Genomic DNA, 12,891 nt, shown 5'->3' with positions numbered 1-12,891 from the left:
TGGAAGATGCATATACCTAGTTACATTATACAAACACACGATGAAAGGGTTTAGTTCTTTGACCGTCTTACATTACAGAAAGTTTTACTTGATAGCAAAAGTTTTTTTTTTGCTATATTTAAACAAAATTAGACATATAAAAGTTAGATATATTTTTATCAATGTATTTTTGTGATAGAATTACTTGTTACATCTTTTATTCAATGCTATAAGCTACGTTAAAACAGCAATTTTGAAAGTTCATTTTGGTTGGTTTTAGGGGAAGTACCAGATTCTTTAGACGCGAGCCCTAAGCGCGTTACTAAAAGTATAAAAGGGGTGTCCGTGCGCTTTTTCGAGCTCTGTTGTGTGCGTTCCCTTTTCCCGGTGACAACTTGTTGTGACATTTTTTACAGTGTTTTGCGCGCCTGACATAGCAGCAGCCAAGATGAATCCTATTGGGCTGACCCTCATGGCAGCTGTAAGTTGTTTAGAATTATTAATAAAAATTAATTATAGTGAATATAATCTACTAAGATAAAGTTTCATAGGTGTAAGAATTATAATATTCTAATGTGTTTTCTACATCACATTAGTGAACATTTTGTTTGTTATAATTTTTAAATATTAAATTTTTCTTTAAAACCAAAGAAGTAAGAAATGAGAGGTGATTTTAAAATCATTAATATGCAAATTTTAATTATAAAATATTTGTTGTTGATCGATATATCCAACAATTTAAAACAGTAACTAATCAATAGCTTGTCGATTGGTTTTTAAGAATGGGTGTCTTTGAAATTTGTAATTGCTAGTGATTCATTTACAATACTTGCTAAAAATATAAAAATAGTTGAAATTCGATCTCCCTCATTTTTAATTTTAGTATAATAAAAAAACGAAACCCTTTTTTGAGGGGAATAATTTTTTAAGAAGTGATTCTCTTTGGAGGGTTGTGGCTCCCTCCTTCAAAGAAGTTACAAACCTTCCCAGGACCTAGGAGAATCATATTGGTTTAGCAGTCAGCGATAGTCTTTGCTTCAAACAGACAGACATACAAACTCATAGACACCCGGTTTCTTTTCTATAAGGATAGATAAAAACTGACATTAAATTTGTCATTGCTTCGCCTATTGTAAAATAACCATCCTTGCGCATGACTATGAATTAAATGTGAAAGCGAAGTATAATTTTCTCAATTTTTTGGTTTGGTTGATTTTTATTGACCCGTAAAACGATGACAGCTATTTTCACAGGAATTAGAGGGATATAGCATCTAGTTTGAAACATTAGAGTAAAACACTAGAGGGAGAAAGGGTTAGATAACTGTATCTCCCAATCGCAATCGTCTTGTGCAACCTTCCTATAGGGTCATTGAAAGTCAACCAATGGTATCGCTTATATTACACAACAAAGTAGCAGAAAATTATTTAGAAGCAGACGAAAGAGGTCTCTGATAAATGATGGGAGATAGTTGTCTGTATATACATCTATACTATAGATCTGTTTTTTAAACAAACCTTACTTAAAATAAAGAAGATACAATTGCTATTATTTAATTTTAAAATTGTAAATAACCAAAATGACCAAGGGAATCTTTGAAAGGGTTTGGGTCAACTTTCTTTAAGGCCATTAAAAAAAAACAGTTTTCATAAATCTATCAAAAACATTTTTCTTATTTAAAAAATAAAGAATATTGTAACTCTAAGAAACTTATTTTTTTAAATCCTAAAAAAATAGTAAGGTAAAAGAGCTTATACCAACAATGAAATTAATTCGGAAAAACATCAGCTTTCGTTTGGGGGCAACACATCGTAAAATTGACGACCTCTCCATTTGCCCCCCAAATATTATTTCAGATTTATTTCGCTTGTTGGTTATACCTTATGCCTGAAGGTAAATCAATTAAGTTCTCCATTTTATAGAAGATTTACTTAATTTTGGTTTTAGGCTATTTTTTGCTCCCTTCCTTTTCATTCAAATGCCAGTGACGCAGTTCTGATTAGAAATTAAAACATTTATATCAAATATCAAATATATTTCAGTTGAATCCCTATCCACTATAAATCTGATTTTCTGCATTATTATTATTTTGTTTTATGTCAGTGATTTTTTGTGTGCAATTGCATTTTTGGTGCTCACTCTACGGTGAAAGTGATAATTCTAACTTTTATATCAAAACAATTATTACATAACTAAATTTAAATTAATGGATTTAAGATAAACGTGGATATATTGTCAATATATTTGTCTTGGCAAATTAGTTTGCTGATATGGATCTCACTTATTGATCAGTTTGTTCATCCAGTAGGAGGGGTGGGGATGGAGTAATGGGTAGTACTGTTATTTAAGCCAGCTGCAAGCATCACTTTATTAAAGTATATGATAATACGTTATAATACAATTTTCATTCGTGATTTTTTAAAAAGTGGTCTCTACAAAATGTTCGAAATGGTGAACCGTGTAAGGTCAATAGATACATCTCCTCTTAAGAGGTTTCCTTTCCAACTTATCCTCTAATCTTTTCCTTTTATGACGTCACACGGCTAATTTTTTCGGACACTTTGTAGAGTCTCATTAATTTGGAAATTTAAAAAGACATATGCCAACTTAAGCTTTGCCATTTATGAAAGCAAAAAGGCAAATTGTACTAGAACAATTAGATTTTACAGTCTAATTTAACTTTAAACAAGGATGACCACATCTACAAGGACCAAAGCAAATACAAATACATGATGGATTAATGGGTAAAGTGGTGTTATAGATATGGATGTTTAGTAGTTACCATTAAAAAGAAGGGAAGAAAGGAAAATCATAATTCTATCATAGATAGCAGCCAAGAAAACCACATTTCCCCCATAGCATTACGGACTGACGGACAAGTTATTTAAAGAGTAGCTTCGCTTTTAAGAATTAGATACGTGCTTTTGAATTTTACTACATAGACACGAATGATTTAATTTGTATCTGGCAATTGTAATTATTAGAATTAGGAATAACTGAGCTAGAATTTAGCAAAAAATGTACATTTAGTAAGGAAAATATATATTAGTATTAGCAGTTGCGCCCCTAGCATCTAGGGCCTCTATATTAGTAGGGATATGGAAGGGCAGAACGATAGACTAAAACCATACCTAGGCTTTTTATAAAAATAAAACAGCCTAAAACTAACCTTGGACCTATAAGAAGCTTCACTGCAAAGCTTACTACTTAATATAATAGGATTTAAATAAAAAAAGTGTTAATTTTTACAACAATTTTGATTAAAATTATCAGCTTTTCATATATGTTAAAAAATATAACTTATTCCAAATTTTCAACAAATTGTATAAAAAACTAGAATTTTCATTAAAAATTAATTATTAGTTATGAGAAGATTTTTTATTGTGACTAGATTTACTACAAGCCTAAACTTTTATAATTTTGAAAAACAGCTGGAAGTCTAAACCTGACCCAAATATGGAAATCCCTCTTTTAAAAAAGCATCCAAACGGTTTAAATTTGAGGCTTTGAGTCAGCTGCCGAGCCCTTAACTGCAATGATTTAATACTAGAAATTAATTAATAAGACACGGACTAAACACAATGTTTAATTATTTTATTCAAATTAAAACTCAAATTAAAGTCATTAATTCAAAGAAATTACTTTTCATAACGGGAAAGTTTATTAAAGAATAACCAACAAGAATAAAAATGACCATAATTAATAAAACAATGCTTAGATCCATATTTATTACTAGCGACTGCGCACTATCATCAAGGGGCTCTGTATCCAAAGGGGCAGAACGAGGCTTGAAAAATAGCTAAGAGCTATCTCAAGACTTAAATATAAAAATGAAATAGCATAAAACCATCATGAGACCCATGTAAGGCTTACATAAAATAAATAACCCCACAAGTAAAGTAGTTATTGAGATCTTAAGCTACAGACAAAAAACCCTTAGGTTTGATGTAAGAAAGTTATCTGAAACAAATGAATAATATAGTTGACATAAATTTAACCAAATTTCATAAAGACATCTATGATCTACCTTATAATTTGGAGAGAATAAATTTGTTCTAATATCTAACTCTTGCGGGGAACTATAACCTTGCAGGGCCTATACTTGCGGTTACCTAACCCTGCAGGGCTACCCTGTACCTAATATAACCTAACCTTACTTGAAGTAATAGACAAAAAACGAAAAACTTCCCTTCCCTTTATTTTCAATTTTATTTCAATTAATTAGAAGTTAAGCAGATTGATGGAAAACGCCGTTAAATGTCCTTCCTTTCTTAGACTAAATTGAATCATAGAGTAGCTATGTTATTCCCCCTGAACAAGCAAACTGTAGTTAGAATTAACATTTTGTAATTATGTGGTCATATGCAAATATAATTCAATTTCAGTTTTTTTTCTGCGTTTTTTTGCAATGTGCCACAAAAGAAGACAGTTTGCTTTACATTTCAAAAGGACAATTTCATAATCTATTTATTGTTCTGCATCCTTATATAGAAGTAACAGGATGTCTGTCTATCCATGTGTTTAAACCGAGGAATCTCATTAACTTTTATACCGATATGGTTCTCTATTACAGTGAAGCCCAAACTTTAAAAATACTAAAATATAAAGTAATTTTTTTTACAGATAGATATAATAAGGATGTACCTCAATTTATCGTTCATTGCCTTATCCCTTAAGATCTATACCTTTGAAAAATTATTTAGATTTTTTCTTAATTTTTATTTGCTGAGGATAAAGAGTTTACTTTAACTTTTTTCTAAAGACACAAACCAGCCTTATGAATAAGGTGGAACTGTTAATTTAATAAGTTTAGTGCAAAATGGTTAGCACTTTCATTGTTCTTTTTAAAAGCGAAGCTTTTCTATAATTAGGGTCGGTCCGTCCGTACGTCCGTCCGTCCGTAACGGATAGCTTTTTTCGCTAATTTCCAAATGTCCTATTGATTTCAAACTTTGCATGGTGATTCCTGTAGTAGTTGGGTACGATTTAGCAGTATTTCAACAATTTTACTTACAATTTTGCTTCGACATTTATACATTTATATTCTGATTATTCAGTTCTGACACTATACAAGTGTTAGTGTCCGTTTGTCCTACCGTTTCAGTGTTTCGCCTTATGGATGTTGTCATCCTTGTTTTTAAATAGCGCTGCTTTTATACACATAGGGTTTGACCGGTCGTCATTCTATCAATTTCTGTTCAATTTAAATTTTATTGCAAAGGCTGAAAGTATACAAACATCCTGTTATTTTTTATTATAGATTTATAGAGATTTTTTTAGCATTTAGTAAATATATGGTACCAAAAATATTTTCCAGTATGGCTACGAAACCGATTTATATCCACTGGATTAGAACCAGCCAATATTAATATCCACCAGTTCTCATCCATACTGTAAAATCATGTAATGCATCGTATTAAAGACAATTTTCCACAAACATTTAAATAAAAATAATAAAATTATGCCCCTTCGGTCTAACAAAACTAATTTTTTTTCTTTATATCCGCGGACAGCTGTCTATAATACGATGCGGTAAATAACTAATAATAATGACTATTAAGACCCCTTTTAAAAGGACATGACATTTAGAATTGGGTGAAAAAAAGAGATCAAGTAAAACTAGTTTTAATTGTATTTACCATTTAAAGCTGTAAACTGCTGCATTTAAAATCAAATAAATCTTTTTTAATGCAACTCAGATGTTTATAATTTTTTTTATTAAAAGGTTATATTTTTTACTTTTTGTCATTGCTCTTATTTAATTTCTAACATTTATTATAATATCTTCATAATTACCGGAAAACATTTTCCAGTATGGCTTCGAAACCAAATAATATCCGCTGGATTAGAATCAGTTCTCGGCCGTACTAAAAATTCATGTATAGCAACGTATCGCAGACAATTTTCCATAAATATTGAAATAAACAAAACAAAGATTAATACCAGTTTTGTTAGCCCCGGCCGATTAATGACTATTACTAATTTCCTTGTTAAATGCACATCCTCTTATAATTAGGATTTATTCGTATGCCTGTCTTTTCAAGTGAGTTAAGAAAAACTTGTGACCAGTGCAGTGGCGTGCATAGGATTTCGTAGATAAAAGTGGGTATGCTTTTATTTTCTTTGACACCTCCCTTGGCTTTAAGGGGGCTATAAACCCTTATTAAAGGGGTTTTAGAATGGCGTGGACAATTAGGGCCCAGGGGGTTGTATCAAACCTCCTTAATTTTGCCATAGGGTTGGACAGACACCCCTTGAGCACTCTTCTAATTGATCCTATGACAAACGCAGGAGTCCCAAACGTAGGAGTGGACATTTAACTTAACCTAGCCTATTTTAAACCATATTTTAGGTTTTTTAAATGCCTAACCCTTGCGGGGAACTTATTTGTATATTAATATCATAACCTAACCTAACCTGTATAGAAAGAAATACTTTAAATAATATTTTAGCACTCCTTTGTCCACTCCGACGTTTGGGACTCCTGCGTTTGTCCTGGAACCTTCTAATTCTGAATATTTCTTTTTTGTTGACACAGATTTCAAAAAATATTTAAATTTTAACAACATTTTTTGTCTTTAACAAATTTAAAAAAAACATTTTCATTAGTCTCAGTAATTGTTTAGTGTTATTTTCCATTTGTAGGATGTTAATACCTTTGTCCTTATTATCATGCTGAATTGTAGCAAAGCTTTGTGTGAATGCAAAATTAAACAAACAACCTTACCAGCCCAAGATAGGGACAGAGACAAAGCTTCTTAAAATATGTCAAGTTGAAATTTATGGAAAGGCATACAAGACTGGTATTCATTTTATTATTCTTTAAAAATAATTTTTTAGTATGGATGAGAACCGGTTCTAATCCGGGGGGATATTAATAGGTTTCGAAGCCATACCCGAAAGAAATTTTCCACAGCAACTTTGTTCCTTGTTGCTGCTTAACACCTGTTTTGGTAAACAATGCGTTTTATGCATATTGTTTTGAAACAGCTTTTCTACAATCATGGCTTCGAAACCGATTAATATCCACTGGATTAGAACCAAATTCTTGCCATACTGACAAAGCATGTATGGCATCGTAATATAGACAATTTTCTAAGAATACAAAAATAAAAATCATAAAATCAATACCAGATTTGTAAGCTGGGGCCTTCAGCCCCTCGGGGCTAACAAATCATTTTAATATCATAAAATCATAAGTTGTCTGAAATACGAAATATGTATAACAAGTTTGCTTTAGAAACCAATTTAACATAAATATAAATATTTTATTCTGGTTCAAATGCATGTTATCATCCTTGTTAAAAGGGTTGTACATGTACAAATAAGCAATACAATAAGCCTAGTTACATGCAATTATACATAAACACACTTTACTTTTATGTTAATCTTTTAAAAAAAATAAGAATTCAATTTAGTATTTCAAAAATTTTATTTTAGTTTTTACACTCAACTTAACAAACCAACCAATCCAAATTCAATTAAAGTACCCAAGATTTTTAAACTAACGTTATCATAAAATTTGGGGACTAGTGTAATAAACAGCCCAATGCCCGCCTCCTTGGAGTTAACATAAATTGTTTATTTCTGTATTTCATGAATTAAATATTAGTAAATTAAGTTTGAGAAGTCCAAAATCTGCTTTGTTAATGTTTTCAATTGAGACAAAACTATTTAAAGAATATGTGCATATGATTTATTTGGTATTGAAATAAAAGTGGTAAAATTTTGGCATCCGACCACCTATATCAACCAACTGTTTTTGTTCTATAGATTTGAGACTTTGCATGATGATTCCTGTAACAGTTAGTAACGATTTAGGAAGCGTTGCAACTCTAAAATCGTTACTAGAAATTCCGAACGTCCATTTAAATTATGAAAATATTAATTTTTTGACACTAAATTTTCCTATTCATCTGGTTTTGTAATAGGATTCCTAGAACAACAAGGTATAACATTATAAATCTCTATAATTATCCTATATATAAATCCTATTATGTCCTGTAAGCAATTTTGCAGAAAAAAATATATACAATTTTGTTTAGAATTACAAATAGATTTTCTACTGTTTAAGTTCTGACACTCTACAAGAGTTATTGTTTGTTTGTCCTTTTTTAGAGCTTCGCTTTTATAGATATTGTCATCCTTGTTTTTTTCTGTTTAAAAGCTCTCATTTCTAAGTACAAATCGAACAAAAAGTATAATATGATTTTTCAGCAAAAATGACAATAAAAATTAAACAATAAAATCCGTTAAAGCAATTTTGTAAAAAAATTATCTTTTGTATGAAATTTTCTCTTAATCATAAAATATGATTTAAATTTTATTGTTCAAATTGAAATAATTAATTCAAAAAGTATTTAGGTTATTAAAAAGGATGTAATTAATGTAAAATATTTCATTTTCAATGAAGTTTCAAATTTTAGTTTGCAATTTGGATAATTTTTAAGTAATGGATGTATTGTATCAAAAATACATTTCAATACAAAAATAAATAATTTGAAACTTAAAGATTAAACTACAAAGTTAATATTGTATTGTATAAAAGAGGTAGGAGATGTCTGTTCAATAATATCTCAGAAACTTCTGGAGCATATTTAATTGCCTCCTAACTTCCCCTCAAGATAGGCAACAGCAGTACAAAGAGAGGGGTAGGTTTCGGGTAAAATCCGTAAAGGTGTGTGTTTTAAGGCTTAACAATAGTAGTAGAACGATAATATTTACTAAATATGTGTATTTCTTTTTTTTTAAAGTTAACATAATTTTTAATCGTTCTACTACTGTATTTAACTTATAACACATGACCTTTACGGATTTTACCCGAAACCTACCTCTCCCTTCCTTTATAAATCTGCATTAATGGCCCGACAGCCGTGCCCTCAGCTGGATGGTTGCAGCTGAATTCATATTTTGCAGCTTATGACTGTGGTTGGCTTAAGCCCTTGAAAAATTCAAATTGATTATGAGGGCCAAAGCACCATATTAAGGGTGTAGAAACTGGTCCTAATAAATCTATATTTAGAAAACATTTTCTCCACTAACTTATTAGATCTTTTAACCACCACGCCTTTATAATCATTTATTTTACCTTAATAACAAAGTAGGAAAAGAGAAAAAAATGAAAGATTTGTTTAAAACAAGAAGTATAGGTAAGCAACACCAAAATCTAGCTTTTAAAAAAACTTTGAACAATCTAAGATTAAGCAATAACATATATTTTGTATTTTAAATTAATTTTTCTACTATCATTATCAATCTTTTTCTCTAGCTTTGAAAATTAGTAAACCCAAACTCATTATTAATAATGAAAATTGTATGGTTTATGGTGCCAAATATCCAGCAAATGCCATAGGAATTTGGATGAATTGGTAGTAATTGTGGGAGAGAGATATTTCATAATTCCAATATTTTTTTTAAAACAAGGGAAAAAGAGATAAGATATTTGTTTGATCGAGAGAATATGAAAGAGAGAGAGAGAGAGGAGAGAGAAAGAAGATAGATAGATAGATAGAGAGAGAGAGAGAGAAAAAGATAGAGAGAAAGAGAAAAGACTATAATAGTAATTTATCGCATCCTATTAAAAACAGCTTTCCGCGGATATTAAAAAGAAAAATTAAAAGATTAAACCCAGTTTTGTTAACCCCGTGTAGCCGAATGTCTGGTCTAACAAAACTGGTAATAAATTTTTGTTAATATTTCAATATTCGTGGAAAATTGTTTGTAATGTTATTATATACATTTCTTGTCTTCTGGAATTACTAATTCTTCGCTACAATAAATAATTATAATTTTGAAATATTACAATATTAACATGTAGAGTAGCTGCACTACTTGTTTTATTCAGAACTTGGCAGCCGCGCTTAATCCACTGTTCCAAAATAATTACTCAACAAACAGATTTCTATCCTATAATATCAAGAAGTAAGGTTATTTTTGTCTGAAGCTAAGGATCTCGCTAACCACTGAACCGAAATGGTACTCCTTTACAGTGAAGCTTCTTTTAGGTCCCGGGATAGTTTTAGGTTATTTTATTTTATAAAAGAATTAGGTATGGTTTTAGGCTAATTTTCTCCCCTTCCATATCCATACGAATATAGAGCCCCTAACTGCTAGGGGCGCACCAGCTAGTATCTATGCTGAATGTAAAAATGCCTTTAAAATTTCTAAAACTACGATTACCCTGCAGCTTACAAATGAATGACTTGCGGCTGCCGAGCCCTGATTATAATTTCCTATTGTGTAATAACCTTTATGTTGCAATATTTTGATGACAATGCAACTCCGCTGCCACAATACATTTATTACCCTAGATGTTTTGTCAGACAAATTAATCTGTCAATAAAATAATTTCTAGTTGACGAATAATTTGCTTATTTTTATTTAGTTTTCAAAAGCTAGCATTATCCTTAGAAGTCTAACTAATTATAACTGACATATCATATATTGATAAAATGAAGCTTTTTATAGTGCATATAAAGAATTGATGTCATACTGCCTACCATTGGTTAATTAAAATGTATACTGAGTAATTAGTCAGTGTATTGTCCTTTCATTGGTCAATTGTATTGTATGACGTCATTTTTATAGGCACTATAAAGAGCTTCCGATGAAATAAAATAAATGTCTTCTCATACCAAACTATGTTCACGTTCTAACCAATAATATTGCCGGATCATTCATGCACTGTGATCTCATTGGTCCTATTTACTGATTAAGGTTCTAGATGTACCATATTTATTGCTGCGCCCCACCACAAGCCATTTCTAAAATTACAACAAATATAATGTTAACATTACAATTTTTCCTGAAATAAAATATTGGTATTCATCCGTCTGTTAACTGATACATAGCTTTAAAATTGAATTTTGACATATCATAACCGTCCTACTAAGTGTGAAGATTCCTATAACAATAAGGTAGCAACATTTTTATCATTATCATTAGGCCAAATTAGAACATATTTAAGTTTGATAATTTTGGTTAATTTTTAAAAAGATTTCTTCCTAAAACAATGAAGCATAATGTTTTTAAGCCGTAATTTGAAATAAATAAACTATATGACTTTTGCCATTTCTTAAAAGAAGAATATTTTTTAATATCAAAAACATCGTTTCTCTCCAGCCATTTAAAATCGTTTGCTAGATATTATTTTTGTGGATGTTGTCATTCTTGTTTTTATTTGAAATTAAAGTTTTCTTTATAGGCTTTAGAAACGACATAAACAAATAGACTTATTCCATTAGTTTATACTAAGGATTAAATTTCTTTGCTAAATTTACTAATCTTAACATAATTTTTAAAAAATTGTATGGGTTTTTCTTGAAAAAAATAAAATATCACAATATTTCTGAGTTTTGAGAAGGAAAATAGCTTAAAACCAGTATATATATATATTCCCCGAAAAGATGAAAAAATGATAGAGTAGCTGCGCTACTATGATATCCACCCTTCTTGTTATCGCTACTCACTGCTCTCAGCCATAAAGGCCAGGACATGATAACATGAAATTATTGAAAGGAAGTTTGGTTATCAAAAACATCATAATATAACCTTCTAAAGGCTTTTAGTTGTAGAAGGCCTACTCTACAAGTGCTCGTGTCTGTATGTCAGTCGGTCTGTAATAAAAGTATGACATGTGTAGGATATTCCGATAAATAAATAAGGTTTAATCTTTTTTATATTGAACTATTGAACATGAAAAAAATGGGATAAAACCTTCCCCGGAAAAGAAAAAAAACTTCTTTTATTAATACTAGCGGCTTCGCCCCTAGCCTCTAGAGGCTTTGCCCCAAGAGATGATGAAGTGAAATTCGTAAAAAATCAAAGACTAAGGAAATTTTCTACAAAAAAAGGACCAAGGATATCTCCTACAAAAAAAAAATGGGGGAGATTTTTTGTTTTTGAGGGGGGTTGGGGGTGTCCAACCCACCAAGAAAATTGCCACCACAGGACCAGTAGGTATGATCCCTGAAGAGTAGAATCAGATCGGTTCAGTGGTTACCGAGATCTTAAGGGACAGACGGACGGACGGACAGACAGACAGACAGACGGACAGACAGACAGACGGACGGACAGACAGACAGACAGACAGACAGACAGACAGACAGACAGACAGACAGACAGACATCATTCTACTTTGTATTATAGATATATCAAATGACACATTTATCTTGATAGGTATTGTTTTTATTCTTTTTTCTATACTTGTAAAAATTTGCCACTATACATATTGTATGTAGAACTAGAAAAGGATGACAACATCCTCCATAAAAGCAAAGCTCAGAAACAGTAGGACAAACAAACATTAACACTTGCAGAGTGTCATAACTGAATAATCAGAATTTGAATGTATAAAAGTTAAAACAAAATTGTAAGTAAATTTGTTGAAAAACTGCATAAATACAGGATACTATTTACGGACATACTTACATGTGTAGAACTTAATTATAGATATGCCTCGCTTATAGCAATGTACCTTGTTGTACTAAGAATGAGATTATCAACACGTTTGAAATTGGACCTTCTATTAACGATTGTTATGCTTCCTAAATCGTACCTAATTACTACAGGAATCAGCATGCCAAATTTGGAATCGATAGGAAAATTCTAACCTTTTCAAATTTACAAAAAGAGCTAACTGTCTATGACGTACGGAAGGAACGACCCTAATTATATAAAAACTTTACTTTTAAAAATGGTCAAAATTGTAAAAAAAAGTTTACAGCTTTTTTATGTTATTTTTGAGTATTAAGATTTGTAATCAAAGGGTAGAATTACAAGTAATATTAAAATATCAACTGTCCACATTTAGAAATGGCTACCTTGAAATTCCCTGTCAAATAAGAAAAACGATCTAGTGCAGTTCACGGTGAAATGTTCCTGGTAAGGATTATCTCCTAAAATCTATGAACT

At 30.7% G+C, this 12,891-nt stretch overlaps 1 protein-coding gene across 1 annotated transcript in view; it reads left to right on the top strand.

Moving 5' to 3' along the window:
• Positions 1–320: 320 nt before the first annotated feature.
• Positions 321–12,891, top strand: part of LOC145332604 (uncharacterized) — a 147,766-nt gene continuing 135,195 nt past the window's right edge. The window contains exon 1 of the mRNA XM_080177643.1: positions 321–460. Within this exon, the coding sequence (XP_080033769.1) occupies positions 428–460 (33 nt within the window). The 5' untranslated portion in view covers positions 321–427. The remainder of the gene's footprint in view (positions 461–12,891) is intronic.

The sequence above is a fragment of the Acartia tonsa genome, chromosome 1 (assembly GCF_053477335.1).
Source record: "Acartia tonsa isolate MP-2025a chromosome 1, ASM5347733v1, whole genome shotgun sequence".
In the NCBI taxonomy this organism is placed as follows: Eukaryota; Metazoa; Arthropoda; class Copepoda; order Calanoida; family Acartiidae; genus Acartia; species Acartia tonsa.
Note: the sequence above shows the minus strand (reverse complement) of the source record. Positions and strands in the feature narration are given on the sequence as shown.